At 42.2% G+C, this 17,351-nt stretch overlaps 1 protein-coding gene across 3 annotated transcripts; it reads left to right on the top strand.

Moving 5' to 3' along the window:
• Positions 1-574: 574 nt before the first annotated feature.
• On the top strand, positions 575-17,346 carry LOC311238815 (sentrin-specific protease 5-like). Of its 3 annotated transcripts, none has more exons than XM_084327014.1 (9): positions 575-624; positions 2,322-2,427; positions 3,053-3,203; positions 3,648-3,695; positions 3,895-3,972; positions 4,974-5,111; positions 5,372-5,455; positions 16,927-16,977; positions 17,166-17,346. In XM_084327014.1, exons 1-9 carry the CDS (start codon positions 609-611, stop codon positions 17,274-17,276), a joined length of 783 nt encoding a protein of 260 aa, XP_084183140.1. In that variant the 5' UTR covers positions 575-608; the 3' UTR covers positions 17,277-17,346. The 3 variants fall into 3 exon arrangements, with proteins under 3 accessions (XP_084183140.1, XP_084183141.1, XP_084183139.1); XM_084327015.1 differs by having other exon boundaries at positions 589-1,275; XM_084327013.1 differs by having other exon boundaries at positions 589-2,218.
• Positions 17,347-17,351: the final 5 nt, after the last annotated feature.

The raw sequence follows: 17,351 nt of genomic DNA, 5'->3' as shown, positions 1-17,351 counted from the left end.
AACAATTGTATGTATTGAGCCGTACTGTATTGTACCCATTCTGCAATCTGTTAAATAAAGTTTTCATTCATTCATTCATTCATTCATTCATTCATTCATGGGTTAATCGCAGAGACTAATCGCATACATGCATTGCATGCATGCCGATTAATGACCTCTGAGCAGGTCCTAAATTATTATTATAAATTAAATTATTATTATCTGTATGTCATGTATGTCATATATGATATGATGAATTGAAAATGGGGGACCCTGATGTAAACAAGACGAAAGTCTTTCTCTGGTCTGCATCCCCTTAACAATTGTATGTATTGAGCTGTACTGTACTGTACCCATCTGAAATCTGTTAATAAAGTTTTCAATCAATCAATCAATCAATCAATCAGCTCAAACACGCCTCTACTGTATGCCGCGTGATTTTTTAACCTTAACCGAAGAGACCCTTCGGCGCTAAACCAATCAGAGAGGGTCTTCGCTGTACGCGAGTTAGCCAATCAGAGAGCGTCTTCGCAAACCCCTTCCTCCCTGTATTTATTTTGCGGCGTCATCAGCGTGCGACTGAACGATGGCGATCAGGTATATGACGTAATCAATACCAGCTGTCCGCGATGTTTAGCTATCGTGGTAATTAGAAACAGATCTATTTCAGACAGAAGTTGGGTTATCTCTTAGTTACCACTTGTTATTCAATTGTATCAAAATGTCCCTTTGGAAACGAACAAGGAAGCCTGTGTGATGCTAGCTAATCATTTGCTGGGTATCGGCTGTATGGTATGCAGCGAGCAAAGCGTAGCGGTACATAATACTGCCCACTTCTAGCAACCTTGGGTCTTAATTTACAGCATGTCAAGATTACACAACTCGTTTACTGTAAAGCTGCCTAACCAGTTATCTTATATCCATAATATAGCTATTTAAATCGCCTGCTATTGCCAACCATCTTCTACAATGATTTGTCATACAGCGTGCGTTCGTTATTTTAAACGGCAATGTTTACACTGCGTGTCAGCAAAGGGAAGCTAAAGAAGAAAATTCGCGGGCAACTAATGTGAATACCCTTTCAAGTATGAGCCAAAGGAGGACCAAGAGACACTTACCCTCAACCTTTCTGCCCCAAGTCTACCCTGGAGGAACCATCTGCAGCGATCTCTGAGAATGGAAGGAAAACTCCAGGACTTCCCAGTCCCTCATTGGCCTCTGGACAGTGGTCTTGAACCTGACGACCTGTTTATCATATGCAGGCCACAAGCGAACCCAGATCCAGACCCGTCTCATGTGAGCAGCCCTCTCTGTAGTCTTAATAAGACTCATCCTGTCATGATCTCACATGGTCCTCCAGCCATAGCTCTTACCAATGGGCAGGTCATCCCTGATGCACAAACCACGACCACAGCCAATAAGGCAAAGCAAAGACCTAACCAGAGAAAGAGATTAAAATTCCCCATGAAGGGAGTTTCCTACCTTTTTGTGCGATCCAAGAGATGCCTGCATTGTAATTACCAGTTCTGGATGCGGAGGAAGTGGGAGAAAGTAAAGTTTCTTCTCCAGAAATCTAAATCCAAGAGTCAAACAACAGTTGGAAGTAGTTTACTCGGTCTCAGTTGGTGTCCCAACCCCAAGCCAAAGAGACGAGCAAACATCACAAACCCATTTCCTTGTCCTGGCCCAAACCCTGGCTGCAGTCACAAGAAAGGATTAAAGTTAAAAAATCACTTATCTAGTTCCGACCGCAACTCCAAGGCACAACAATTGCAGAAACATACAGGGGAATTTCAAAGGTGCCACCTACAAATCCCAGAACAGCTACAAGAAAGAAAGTCATTAGGTTCAGGTTCTTTGGGCATTCAAGGAGGCTCAGAGGATAGGTTGCACAATGAGACCTCTCCCCAGAATCCTTGTAAAGCTGCTCGTTCAACAGAGCTATGTACCACTACCAACTTACTGCAGAGCCATGCTGCACATGGAACTATAGGTGTGGGTATTACAGATGAAAAGATGCCAGAGAAAACATTGTCTTCAAGACATGGAAAAGAATGGTCTTTCCAGAAGCTGGGTGAACCTCCTGGCTCAGAAGACCAATTTGGTACTATCAACTCGCTGCATGACCAAAATGCTAACAGAGATATTAGTGAGGGGATCAGTAGTAAAAGGACACATATGAAGATGGTGCCCTGTCAAACTCCTGTCAGCCATACGTTTCTGATCAAGCATATTCATGGTATACTTACTTTCTTTGTAATATCCTTTTATTTATTTCTTTTTCTGGATTTTACTTGCTTTGTGTGTGTATTTTTTCCAACCTTTTCTTTCTTTCTTGTTAGAATTCCTTGATGGCTTCTATAGAATATATGGAAGTTTCATCCCACTACAAACGGAAGATGTACTGAGACACTTGAAGAAGATGTCCAACATTGACTTCAACCAGAGGTAAACTCACATGGTCAGTCATGGTTGTGAATCTGTGACTTGAGGAACGACACCATTGACCATATTTGCGGGGGCGACAGTGGCTCAGGAGGTGGTAATAATAGATCAAATTACTATAGCGCCTTTCATGAAACCCAAGGTCTCTTCACAATCGCAACAAAAAATAGGGCTAGGAAAGTAGGGAAAAGGGATGAGAGCAGGTAAGGGATAATGAACCTAATCTAAACTAACTAATGGGGAAAAGCCTTGGTGAAGAGGTGTGTTTTGAGAGCAGTTTTGAAGGTGTCCAGGGTTGGGGCGTCTGGTAATTGAAAGGTTCCCGGTTCGATTTCCAGGCAGCGTGTCAAAGTGTCCTTGAGCAAGACACTTAACCCCTAATTGCTCTTGATGAGCAGGTTAGCACCTTGCATGGTTGCCTGCGCTGTTGGTGTGTGAATGTGTGAGTGCTTTATAAATGCACCATTTACCATATTTATATTCACACTGTCGCCATTTTGTTCTCGTGTCATGCTCGGGGTGGGAACAGGGTGGAAAGGAATCCCAACCTGAGCATGACTAGGAGCAAAATGGCCACTGTGTGGTAAATTCCTGCTATGACCGTTCTATATTTTGTCCATCCCATTAGGAAGAACTTTGTCTCCTCGGAGGTGAGAAAGTACCAAGCTTCACTGGTACAGAGACCAGCGCTGCCCTCCTTCCGAGTGGCCTACAAGAAACACCTGCTGACGCTGGATGACTTGTCTACACTGGAGGATCAGAACTGGCTCAATGACCAGGTTGGATTCTGACATACTTAACTTGTATAAAGTGGCAGAATGCATTAAAATAGCAGCATAAACAATGGAAGCTCTCATTTACAATACAAAATAATAATTCAACACTTATATTTTTTTATTGATTTAATTTATTTGATAACCTTGAAAAAACACATTTGAAGCAAGTTTCTAATACTCATTCTTAAGAAAAGTTAGCAAGGATAAACACAAAGCTAAAAGCTTATTTCCACTGTGGTGCTTAATGGTGGGGGGGCTGAGCAGCATATTGAACAATACGACCACCTACAACATCAACAACCATGGAAACAACAACACATGAAAAAACGCCAAACATCTAAGGATATCCATCTATACCTTTTCTACAGTACAGCAACAACAATATAACTAATTTTCAAAGTAGAACTTGCTCAGTGTGATATAAATGTTTGTTTCTTATATTTTAAGGTTATCAACATGTATGGAGAATTGATTATGGACTCTGCTCACAACAAGGTAATTTGCAGCGCTATGTGGATGATTGAATAGGACTCCCAATACATCTTGAGAGGAAGAATGTGGAGCAGAAAGGAACTTTTTATCCTTTAAAAACTCAAATCTAATTTAAACTAAAATACTTTATATAACATAGTTCTAGATTCCTTCCCTTTCGTTTGTGGCTTCATTTGTCTCTGACTCTTTTTTGTCTTTCAAGGTCCATTTCTTCAACACCTTCTTCCATCGACAGCTTGTGACTAAAGGGTACGAGGGAGTCAAAAGATGGACGAAACAGGTCAGGGCTGGATTGTTGTGAATCCCTCCAAACGAATAAAAAGACGTATGAGCTCTTAACTGTAAATGTTTAATATACATCCCCCACAAGGAGCATTTAGAGACGAGGAGTATAACAATACAGAATTTGTACCCTTGAATAGCTAAATATTCTGCAAACACAAAGCCTCTGAAGATGAGAGTACTGATCTAGAGTCAACTTCAGTCTGTTAGTTTGAAGAAGGTACTACACTGCTGATCCCAGACCAGCACTCCTACTCTCACCTTCACACGTGGGAGTAAAGGCCTACACTGCTGATCCCAGAGACCAGCACTCCTGCTCTCACCTTCACACATGGGAGTAAAGGCCTACACTGCTGATAACCAACTTATGTCAGTACTACAAACAGTTAGAACTATATACTGTATTTATACGACTATATATGTATACTATATATTTATGTTTGTACAGCCATATGTCTTGCACTATCTACACACTCTCAATGTGAGGTCCTCTGTGCGTCCTAGTTTGTTGTGTGATGTGTCCCAAAAGCATTTTAGCACAAAGATGATCTTTGTCCATTTGGTTTATAATGTATTATCTTACCCACTAACATGCTTTATGGCAGTGGAGTCCACTGCCATAAAGCATGTTAGTGGGTAAGATAATACAGATACAGTGGACCCAGATTGATGCATAGGAAGCCACGTCCCAAAGACCCCCATTTGTTATTTTATTGGATTGTTATTATATTTGGATATGATTTAATGCAGAATTCTACCCGCAACTGTCTATACTGCAGGTGGGGGAAATAGTAGAGAATGAGATCTAGGATCCCAATAGTCATTCTTATACATTCACTCATGAACCATTAGTGAATAAAATAGGAGTGAAATTAAACTATTCATTTTTGTGGGGGGGACCAGGGACCCCTGAATCCCACTTTTAGAACCACAGCTTTACGGAAACCCAGCCGCAAGTCAAATGTTCTTGCGATTCTGAATCGTAACCCTTTTCTGCAGGTGGACCTGTTCTCCAACAGCCTGCTGCTGGTGCCCATCCACCTGGACGTCCACTGGTGTCTGGTGACGGGCGACACAGTCAGAAAGAGAATCCGTCTCTATGATTCCCAGGGCAATGTGTTCACGGAGGTTGCAATGGTAGATTTCATGTAACAAACCATACATTCATACCAGTGTTTTTAAGAGCTAAAGCAGGTTGTGATAACTACTAGTACAGTACTGTTTGTTATAATGGGATTAGGAGGACACTAAACGTAAACAGCCAAAAAAAGACTGTTTTTCTTACCTCCATCCTTTATTCTTCCATTTGCAGCCATTCATCCCTCCATAAAATATCTAAACCAGTGTTCTAGTGGTGCGCATCTTGACAACTTTCTTATTCTTTTTTCTTACTGGAGAACATCCTGAAATACCTGGTGACGGAGGCAAAGCGCCGGCAACAATCTGCATTTCAGAGTGGCTGGACGGTGTCAAACGATGAGGTATGTTGCATTCATTTGTGGTTGTCTCTGTGTTTAATCTTTGTGATATAACTGCACAATAGATGGTCTTGATAAGCAACAAAGGATAAGTCAAAAAGAGATTAGTTATTGATGCTTTGTTACAGGGTTCCCACTCATCCTGGAAAACCTGGAAATTCAGAAACTAGATTTCCAGTCATGGAAAACCTCATCAACCTTTATTTATTCTCGAAATTACAATTGAGGTCACCCTCATTTTCAATGTAGTCGAGACTTTCGAGACTTTACAGACATTTCAATGCACACATTTCTACAATATAACAATAATAAATATTAATAGCTATCTACATAGTACTCTCAGTCCAGAGTGCACCACAGCAATTAGTATACAAAAATTTAAAAAGAAAATAAAAATGAGCATGGGCATAAAATCAACACACAAATTGACAAAATAAAAAAATGAATAGGTATAAAAGACAATAAAAGTAGTGTAATGTAGACGTGCAGATTTAAGAATAGGCATAAAATAAGTATAATGTCGCTCGAAGGCATGTGAACTAGTGGTCTGCAAGGGCCTTGAAATGAAGCCTGTGCCCAGCCCGAGCCCATGACGTTCAGGCCCTGCCCGACAATAAGCCCGACTGTAATGCAACATTTGAAGCCCTAGCCCGAATGAAAACTTATTTTTATTTAGACTTAAATTGTTTCTATTTTATTTTTAAATATTCGAACACGGTTTTATATGAACATAATAAATAAACAAAAACGAAAATGTTCAATAGGTCTACCTAAATAACAGATAGGCGCATATCGCGCTGAAAACTAACGAAGCATTATATTATATAGCCAAATATAAATGTTTGTTTTTGTTTTAGATATTCGAAACACTGTTTATATATTAACTTAATAAATAAACAAAAACTAAAATGTCCAATAGGTCTACCTAAATAATGCATATCACGATGAAAACTAAGAAGCATTATATAGCCTGTTTCGCTCTTTCTTATTAGAATGCCGTCTATTTCCAGCGCTCGCGTTAGACTGACTCACACGGCAGCCTCGTAAAACATATTGAAGGCTATATGGAATCTTCTTTGACACACACACACACGACACAATAGCCTACTCAGTCACTATACAAACAAACAGAAAACAGAAATCAGATTTCGAGCAGAGCAACATTTATATAATGAAAGCACAACAGAACAGGGCAGCGGCGGCCCCACACCAGCAAATAATACATCAGACTCACCACTTCGCTGTTGATGTCAGCAACGCATTGAACAATGTTAACAAAACTTCGCCAACCGGCTACATACATCCAAGAACAAATTAAAACGTTTGCCAACTGGCTATATTCCAACTTCAAACAACGAACCACTTCGGTCCGGTTCATTTGTTCATCATCCACCTGATGGCTTCATCACTGTTCTACTCCCCTCGAGTTCTTCTCCCTGCGGTAATTACATTACATCCAAATGTTTCCAAAAATGCAGCTTTCCCAGACGCATTGGGAACTTTCAAAAACTCTCCCTTTCCCTTTACTATTTAATCTGTTAACTTATACATCTTGACTCCTCAGACACGAGGCGTTCACTCTCTGATGACGGCACTACATTACGCAAAACAGAAAGTGAAAGCAGCGTGAGGCGAGCGCGCAATAAAAAAATAAAGAGGGCGCTGCCCGGCCCGGCCGAGCCAGAATAATTTATTTAAAAACAAAGCCCTACCCAGCCCGAACCCGTCGGGTCGGGTAGGGCCCCGTCGGGCTCGGGCAGGGATGCAGTGCACTAATGTGAACCCCCCCGGAACAGTCGGTCCCCTGAACACCTCACACATCAATCCCTACCACACCCCCATCCAAGACACACCCCCGATAAAGCACGCCATGACCGAAGGAAAACACAAACAGCCCGCGCGCCACTCACACCGCCATGCACGGCGATGGGAATGCCAACCCCACGGGCCGCTCCATCTACCCCAGCCCCGGCGCCTCCGCCACCACAAGGAAAACCAGAGAACACCACGCCCCCACCCCCAAACTCCACAGAGGAATGACAGGCCACGTGCCCCAGGACCTGCAGCCACACCAAAGGAGACACGACTGTTTTTTTATTTTCTTTATTTTTTTATCTTATACCTTGCATCACACTATTTTGTTTTTATCAACTTGCTTGTGAAGCACTTTGGGGTCAGATGCCGCTGCCTGGAAATGTGCTATATAAATAAAACTGACTTGACTTGACTTGACACTCAAGCAGACAGACACAACAGCGGCCAAAACGAGAAGACATGCAGGGTCGGGACGGTCCGAGACGACACCGGGACCCCCGGGACACCCCGGAGCACAGCAGAAGCCACAGCGAGCCCCCCACGCAAGGAACCTCAAAACCAGTCAGCGAACCGAGGGAGCCCAACGCTGAAGACCAACCAAAAATCCACCAAAGCACACGCAAGAGACCAATACCCAACTCCGGGGAAGGCCCAGGAAAGGTCCAGTCGAAGCCACAGGTGCCATAGGCTCCAACCAAACCCCCCCCCAGACCTCCCCCAGAGTCGAACACCAGCCCCCCGCATGCACCCCGAAGGACCCCGGCCAGCCCCCATCGCTAAACTCCCCCAACCCACCGACACCACAGGGATCCCCCGCACAAAGAACCCACCATAACCCCTACAGTACCCCAAAGTGCTCCAAAGGTCCCAGAGCCATCCCAGACCAACCACAACGCCACACGCCCCCCCATCCAACCACCACCATGTCCATCCTCCCAAACATCCAGAATCACCGCCCCCCTCGGCACGGCTACAGGCCATGGGGCACACGAGACACGACCCGCCACCCCCCCCCCCCCATATAATCCGAAAGAAAAAACATAGAATCCACAGATCCCCCCGCACTGACGAGGCCACCAGGACCAGAGGCAACAAAGCAGCCCACAGAAACGACACCCCCACCACTACACACAAACAATCCAAGTACACTCAAACTACCCGTGTCACCCTCCAGCCACGACACGCCCCACCGGAAACTGTGTCCCAAATGACGACAACAAAGACCAATGTGCGAAACACCTGAAAGACCATATACTGCCCTAAACCAATATAAATAGGCTAAGAAAAACAGTTACAGACTGTTGCAGGCAGGCCTGCAAGTAAACCTCTAAACTTCCCCTGCGTTATAGGTAGTTTCATCTTAAGTGAGAGCTGAAGAGAGTTCCATGTAGTAGGGGCACTATAATGAAAGGCTGATTTTCCAAGTTGGGTCTGTACATGGGGGACCTCCAGTGTAAGCCAATCATTAGAGCGAGTCATATAGGATCTAGTGTTCTGATCTAATAGTGATGTGAGATAAGGAGGTAATTTCCCGTTAATGGCCTTAAGGATAAATAAATAAATACCAATGTTGATTTCGCCTATTTGCCAGAGAAGACCAACCCTTTTTCTCATATAAGATGCAGTGGTGTGTATCATATCTGTCACCAGTGATGAATCTAAGAGCAGAATGATGAACAGAATCTAGTGGTTTGAGAGTCGAAGGGGCAGCATTTCTATAAATCACATCTCCATAATCCAAGACAGATAGAAAGACTGCTTCAGTAACCCTCTTTCTACATATCATTGGGAAACTAGATCTATTCCTGTACAGGAAACCAATTTTTTGCCTCAATTTACTGGCAAGGTTGTTTATATGATATTTAAACAAAAATATTTATATTCAGTTACCCTTTCTAGTCGATATAAGTAAATTATTTTGATCTATATTTCTGGCCCGGGAGAACACCATGAATTTAGTTTAGCTTGCATTTAATACAAGCTTAAGGCCTATAAGCTTATCTTGCAGAGCATTAAATGCATGTTGTAAGTTGCCAATAGCTAATTGTACAGAATCTGCGGTACAATAGATAATTGTGTCATCCGCATATAAATGCGCTTGACAGCCCTTCAAGGACAGAATAATATCATTAATATAAATAGTAAAAAAAAACGGGGCCTAGGATCGATCCTTGTGGAACACCTTTTGTAATGGGCAAGAATTCTGACTGGGTTTGGCCCACTTTCACACATTGGTTTCTGCCTGATAAATAGTTCTGGAACCAACCGCAAATCTTTTTTATTTATTTTTTTATAAATTGAAATGTATGGTTGAAACATGCAAACGTTCAAACGCGCACACACTAATAAGCATTGGAGGCTTTTAACCAGGGCCGGACTGGGGAAATCATTCAGGTCAGGAAATATAGTGCGAAATATAGCCCCAGTCAGGCCACTTTTTAACCCTTTCTCTGCCACGCTTATATCCATCCTTGTAGCCAGTCTGCCAGCTCTATTTGTCTATGGAGAATGGAGATGTTCACCTACTTTGCAGGGCTATAACTTTTTAAATTGTATTACTAAATTGACATTACTATGGCCCATTCAACATTGATTAGCTATCGTTCAGGGTGTAGGAACGTTTTACTTTTTCATTCATACGGTCTAGACTAGTATAATTATGTTTTTATCGTTTTCTGCAGTATTTCATAGAACGTGAGTTATAGCCATTTATGCATATATTAGATCATCAAATGCAGTTTGATAGCGATTGACGCCAGATTAAAAATTTCAATTGTACAAGGTCCTAAACGTCATGACTCATCATCTGCTGGTGACTGGAGGGGGGGGCGGGGGGGGGGGTTGTTTATAATGCAATGACGACTGTAACTGAGGGGTTACAAAACCCTGACTGTATTAAAGATTGTGATAGATTAAACCACTGCTAGTTATGTACTTTAATTACTGGCCAGACAGTACATCGAATATAGATGGTGAACACTCACAAGAACACGGCATTGACAAAGAAATAGTATTTGAGGGTATTTTATTATTATGCAACATTAGGTTACAGAATGAGAATTAGGGTCGCGCTTGTATGGCGAAGAATATGCATAAAGTCAGTCAGTAGCATGAGTCACTGGGAATAGCAGGAATCCTACGATGGGTCTAAGCTGACGCCACCTGTTGTATAATAGCAATTATAGAAGGCAACGCTGGTACCGCCTGGAGACACTGGGTTCCTCTCAGAGTTGTAAGTTCTAGAGGATAGAGGAATGTTCGGATACTCAGTCTGATTCAATGAAGAATAAAGAGACTCCACGTACAGGAGTCGGTCCTTGTAAATCCAACGATCAGCAGCAAAAGCAATAACTGTAATCCAAATGCTCGATAGCAATGATGACAGCTAGCCAGCCTCTGTCCATGAGGCCAGCCCGAGTTGTAATCCTCACGAGGTTGAATCCCAAACGATAGTGGAAATCAACGAGGCTCTTCTCCGGGTAACACGTTCCAAATCAATATAATCCAACCAGTAATGGTTCTGCAATCGCCGACGCTGGTTCTCCTGTGCACATGTCCAACAGTTCTCCGACTAGGCCTCCTCGGGTGCTGGCGACGTATTTAGGCCACACACCCTGGCTAAGGTACACTAGCTAAAACACGACGAACCGCTGGGTAATGCTACACACGAACGAACTGGGTTGCACGATATACAATAAATGAACGACTATTTACTTCACATTAGATTAGGTTGAACTTGACGTTACTGCATTAAACTCTGACACTTTACTATTCTATTCGCACATGTTCTCAACACTCGACGCACGGTTGCTCACTTCACTGTTACCGAACACAGACAGACTTTAGACGAACTTGTCACACTGCTTGCTTAGACGAACTGCTGCTGTGCGCACCTGCGCCGATATATATACTTAAGTGGTTATCTAGTCCCAAACCTAACCACTTGCCCGGAATCAATACACTGCCAAGGGCATGTCCCGACTTGCCCCAAACTCGCCCATTGCACCTGTCTAAGTGCGAGACTGCCTGGCGCCGCCGTCAGGGGGCATTATCCCTAAGGAAAGTGAATATTACTATGATTTACACGCAGGCTTAAAGGGACATAACGTGTATATATAACAATAAAGGTAGATTCTCAGCTTTAATCTGGCCCTTCACAACAACGACGTTAAATGAATCATGTATGGGTGATATATTGATCATAGCAGTTTGTATGGATAATAATAATCAAAAACGCTGAAACTCACCGCAGCTTCCTCGTAGCGATGGGGGATGATACTGGAGCAAAAAGATCGCTATTATGGGATGTTGATCTAGGCGAACCATTTCCGGGTTGTATAATACTATATACGTCCAAATAATGTTGTTTATCGAGTTATGGCAACGGATCGATTATCCAGTGTGTCCAGATGGAGGGAATAGGGAGACACACCGGCGTCACAATTATCAACATCCGGTTGTAACTCGCCGATCGGCCACCAGGTGGCGGTGTTGAAGCGTTGGAGAGTTGAGCGGAGTCCTACAGCACCAGTCAATGATCCGTGGGTGAAATATGAATACCATGACAGAAATGTGAAATATTGATCTCAAAGACGCTGTAAAGCGTCATTGGCAGATTACGCATGGCGAGGAATGACGTCTTAACACGTCATTGGCGATTAAAGGGTTAAGTGGGGGTCTGGGGGTCCCCCACCACGATTTTTTTGTTACAAAGACTTAATTTCCTGCATTCTGGTGTAGGAATTTTTTTATTTGTACTAGGGGTGGACGGTATACGGTATAAACGGTATGAATTTGCTCTACGGTATGGATTTTGACTATACCTTGTAACCGGTAGAGCAGCTCTAAAATAGCAATGACGTCATGTAACCACAGCGCGACTATTTCACTCGCATTTGCCCCTAAAAATAGATAGAATTAGTCATAGATGATAGATATGTGCGGGCGGCTACGTGGCGTAGTGGGCAAGGCGCTCGCCACGAATGCGGAGACGCTGGGCTCGCCTGTTCGAACCCAGCGCTCCACATTGCTTTCAGTTTAGCTGGTCGTTCATACTAATACACATTGGCCGTATTAGGGGGTGGGAAACTGATGGGTGGGGATCGGGCGTTGTGGACAGCGACTCCTACAGGTCGGTTGGTGCGCCTGCGCAGTAGAATCAGGAAGTGTCGGGGGTAGCGTGAGCCTCCCACGCGTTACTCCTCGCCACTGAGAGATCGAGCTGCGCAGGTGAAAAGATGCGACTGCTGTTACCTCAAGTACCGGAGGGGACTTGTGCTATGTATGACTTAGTCCACATTGCAGCCGGCTTGTGGGAGGCAAGAAACAGCGTTCGTGACAGGGGAGGGTTGAATTGGATGATACGAAATTGGGATGGGAGAAAATATAGAAAAATGGGAGAAAAAGTGGATCAAAAAAAAAGATGATAGATATGTGCAAACTGGAAAAAGTTATTTAGGAGGCTTCGCACAGTGGGCGTGTCAACACGCAATTGTCATTTCATAATAAACACATATCACCGCAGCGCACAGCAAGTTTCAATTTCAGTTCCTGGCATTTTTAACCAGTGGAGAAAGGTAAGAGATTTCCCTATCGTTTTTCTTATATGAATTATTCTACGTTAATAAAACATACCTGGTGATCAACTACAGTTTGCTGTGAACATTATGATATGCGTGTAGTGTTCTGATAACGACGGCTGGGCAGCGGGGCTGGATGCTGGATTTTGCGAGAAGCATATGCAGCTGCAGAATCCACCATAACCCACCCATCTGTACCGGCACAGTGCAGTACTCCAATTCAGCCATTGGCAATTCAGCCGTTGGGTGGGGGGCGCTGTTGAGCCGGGCCTTTGACCGGACCTGAAAGCGCCCCTACTCTGCGGCTCTGCAGTTGCATACTATTGGGATTCGTTTGGAGCAGCACAGAGTCTCGACTCGGGACTTATTTTATTTGGAATATAATGACTGTATACGCAAAAGTAGCCTAGTTTTAAGTTAAAATATTATAAATCTACATGCCTTATTATTTATATAGCCTGCCTATCAGGCAAAAAATTCTAACGGAAACACTGATACCGTGATATATACCGTTACCGTCTATGCTTCAAATTATACCGTGATATAAATTTTAGACCATACCGTCCACCCCTAATTTGTACCCTTTAAATGCCGGTGTTTGTGATGGCATCACAAATTATTGTTAAAAAACAGGCTAGCTGTATGATTAGCAACAACACTGATTTTGATGGATTTTCAGTTTTTTTTGTAATGTCAGATTGAAAAAAATACTCACTTTAGGGCCTAAATTGTCCTCTTCAAAAACGCCATAAAAATATTAATATATGTTGAAATACCACTTTTTCTTTCATAAATCTTTTATTCAACTTCAGTCCTGATCATGCAGTGATCTCCTGGTTGTTCCCCACCTAGGTTATCTAACTATTGCGCCACTGCAACTAGAAACACTGGCCTGGCTGCTTCTAAGTTCAGTGGCCTGACTGCATAACATTTTTTAATTATTTTTGGAAATCTTTTTTTTTTGTGGAAATCATCTGGCGACCCCCACTTTGGGAACGACTGGTCTATTCAACAGAAGAGAATGATCAACATATCAAACGCTTTGCATACATCTATAAATAGGGCAGCACAATGTTTCTTTTTGTCCAATGCAGAAACAATATAATTTATAACTAAAGTGGTGGCTGAGATTGTACTATGGTTGGCTCTGAAACCAAATTGATGAGGGCTTAGAATAGAGTTATTAGAGAGAAATGTTTTGAGTTGGTTATTCACCAGTGATTCCAGAATTCTAGCTAGGCAGGACAACTTGGAAATTGGACGATAATTGTTCAGGTCAGTTCTGTCTCCACCTTTATGCAAAGGAGAGACATGGGCCATTTACATCCCAAATACTGGGAACTATGCCTGTTAATATAGAGAGATTAAAAATATAGGTTATTTGCTCTGTGATTACAGGAGCAGCTAATTTAAGAAAGTAAGGGTCCAAGTTGTCCTCCCCAGTCGACTTTCTGGTATCAATAGACACCAACATATTAAAAACTGCATTAGGAGTAATAGGCTCAAAGAAAAATGTGGTGGCAGGCCCTTCATTTTGCTCATAGCAGTCACCAGGAGGAGGCCCTTCACAGTCAGGCTCACAGTCTACTTCATTAAACAAATGTCCAGCTTGGGCAAAATGGCTATTGAAGGCTAAGCAAATCTCTTTACCTTCAGTTATCAAACAGGCAGGGAAATGGTAGTCTTGGTTTTATTTGAATTTACTGCTTTCCAAATTTTTGTTGGGTCTGAGTATGAACTTGTGATTAATTCTAAATAATAGCTTGATTTAGCATTTTTTACAGATGATGTACATTTGTTTCTAATCTGTATAAAAGATAACCAATGGGATGGATCCCCAGAGCGTCTGGCTAGAGTCCAGGCTCTATTCCTTTCTTTGAATAGCAATGATAGCTCGGGTGTAAACCAAGGAGTTGACCTATCCTTCACTCTGAGTTTCTTAAATGGTGCATGTTTATCAATGATTGATATGAGACTTTTACTGAAGTAAGGCCATTTCTATATCCGGAATTTCCGAAGTATATGAGATGTCACTATTGAGTAGATCAAATAGGAAAGCTTGATCATTGAAATGTTTTAGATTTCTTTTTATAATATTGTGTGATTTTGTTTTCTTTAGCTTAGTATTCCTGATGCAGGCTATTGGGCAATGATAACTGATTCCTAAATCAAAAACTCCACTAGCAGTGATCCTGTCTAATCTATTGGAGAAAATTAAATCAATTAAAGTAGATTTTGTGTGATTTTTGGGGTTTGGCCTAGTTGGTTCCGTAACCAATTGGGTTAGGTTTAGATTTTCACTAACCTCCTTTAGATACCCAGAATTACTACCCAGAATTACTACCCAGCCAATCTAAATTAAAGTCACCCATTATGAGCATTTCAATATCAGGATACAGAGCTAAAATATTAGCTATTTTATCAACAGAGCTAGCATTAGCCGATGGCGGTCTATATACTCCAATGACAATTAGTGAATTATTTATACCCAAGTTAATTTTTAAAACAAGCATTTCACAGCATTTGACAATAGTGATTGCATGTAGAATGGTAACAGAAAAACAAACTTTCACATACATGATCACCCCACCCCCCCTTCCAATTCTATCTATTCTAAATACATTATAATGGTTTAATGCAATGGAGGAGTCATCATCAGATTTCTTTAACCATGATTCTGTTATTACTACGACATCCGGATCTGTCTGGGAGATCAGGATCCTCAAGTGGTCAAATTTTTGGTGTTGTAATATACTCCTCACATTTAAATGTATAAAACCCAGGCAATAATTTTTTTTTTTAAGAGGCTGACTGTGGATTCGGGTAAATTAATTGGCAATTTAGAAGGTGTAGTAACAGATGATTCCATAGGGATTGTGCTCAAGTCAGAGACAGTAGCTGTATGAATTGTAGTCTGAACCGTTACTAGGCTACTCTGATTATTTGTGACCATCCCTAATTTATGGCTTGTAGGTCTATTATTTACAATAACATGTATATTTGAAATGACATTATTAATATCAATGTTATAATGGCACAGGCTACAATCCATACGACTATCAATACCAGGAATAACTGCTGTGGGATTTCTAACAGGGGTATAGCGTCAGTCTACAAGACTGGCTAGATGGCAGGTTAAGTTGAGAGATAGAACTGAGACTCCTTTATAGCTGGGATGAAGTTTATCATGTTTGTACAAATCCGTCCTGACTAAAATGACCAAATATCCTGGAATAAAAAAAAAAAAAAAAATTGCCCTGGAATTATTTATTGTATTTTAGCCCCTCACTCAGATGGCCTATGTAAACCTAGGTGTGTATTTAGTTTGAAACTAGACTGTTGGTCGGGTTATAGCAGCGCCGCCCAGTTTGGGGCCTGCGGGCCATGTTTGGTCCATGCTCCCTTTGTTTTGGCTGCCATGGCATTTGACAAGCTCATGGTCATGACATCCTAATCGTAATGACTACAAAACGTACATTTTGCAGCTAAAAAGTACATAATCTGAGTTTCATTGCAATGCACAGTGCTACTTCCCTATTAACCTAATTATGTACGTAATTTACGAGGAATTATCGTATTCTCTCTGAGTTTGAGTGATTGATGAATTTACACCTTGTTCGCGTGGTTTGCGTGGTCACCTGTTTAGTTCAATATGATCACTGACCCCAGATCAGTTCATATGAGGGACCTGGAGTATAAGCCAGTGTTTGGAGTGAGTATTGTAACGGCCACAATTCAGGTAAGTGTAACACTGACTGAACATGTTGTTTGTTCGTTGAGGAGAGCTTGTCTAACAACAAGAGGAGGCCAGAGGACCTTATTGTACAGTTAGCAGTGATGGGTGTAGCAGTCACCTGTAATGAACGTGATACTTAATCATGAACCCTGCATCATTAAAAAAGGAGGAATAAAAGTGAGGTTAAATGTGTCGATACTAGTCCGTCCTACCAAAAAGAGTGGGAACCCTGTTTGTAATGTCCAGCATTACATCGCCACCTGCTGGAGCCCCACAGAATGTACCTTGTCTCGGAGCCTGTAATGATATGGTGTCTCTTTGTCTCCTCCTACTGTCCTTTGCAGAGAATTCCACAACAGACCAATGAAAATGACTGTGGAGTTTTCATCCTCGAGGTATAGTACCTGTGCCATTTATAATTATACGTGTGTAATTATTCATTTGAATATGAATTCCGTTGTTAGATCATTACATTTTCTCTCTCTCTCTCTCTCTCCTCTCTCTCTCTCTCTCTCTCTCTCTCTCCCCCCCTCTCTCCCTCTCCCCCTCCCTCCCTCTCCCCCTCCCTCCCTCCCTCCCTCAGTACTGCAGGTGCCTTGCGTTGGGGAAACATCTTCGATTCAAACAGATGGACATACCAATAATACGAAAGAGGATCTACAAAGAGCTCTGTGGCTGTAAGCTCCAGGAGTAAGGATGCACGTACCTCCACAAAATAACAAAAAATCTGTGCTTTTTGTTTGTTGTGTGTTTGAAATAAAACATTCTC

The sequence above is a fragment of the Notolepis coatsorum genome (genome assembly GCF_963971535.1).
Source record: "Notolepis coatsorum genome assembly, chromosome: 13".
In the NCBI taxonomy this organism is placed as follows: Eukaryota; Metazoa; Chordata; class Actinopteri; order Aulopiformes; family Paralepididae; genus Notolepis; species Notolepis coatsorum.
The sequence above is the reverse complement of the archived record's forward strand: the minus strand, read 5'-3'. Positions and strand labels throughout refer to the sequence as shown.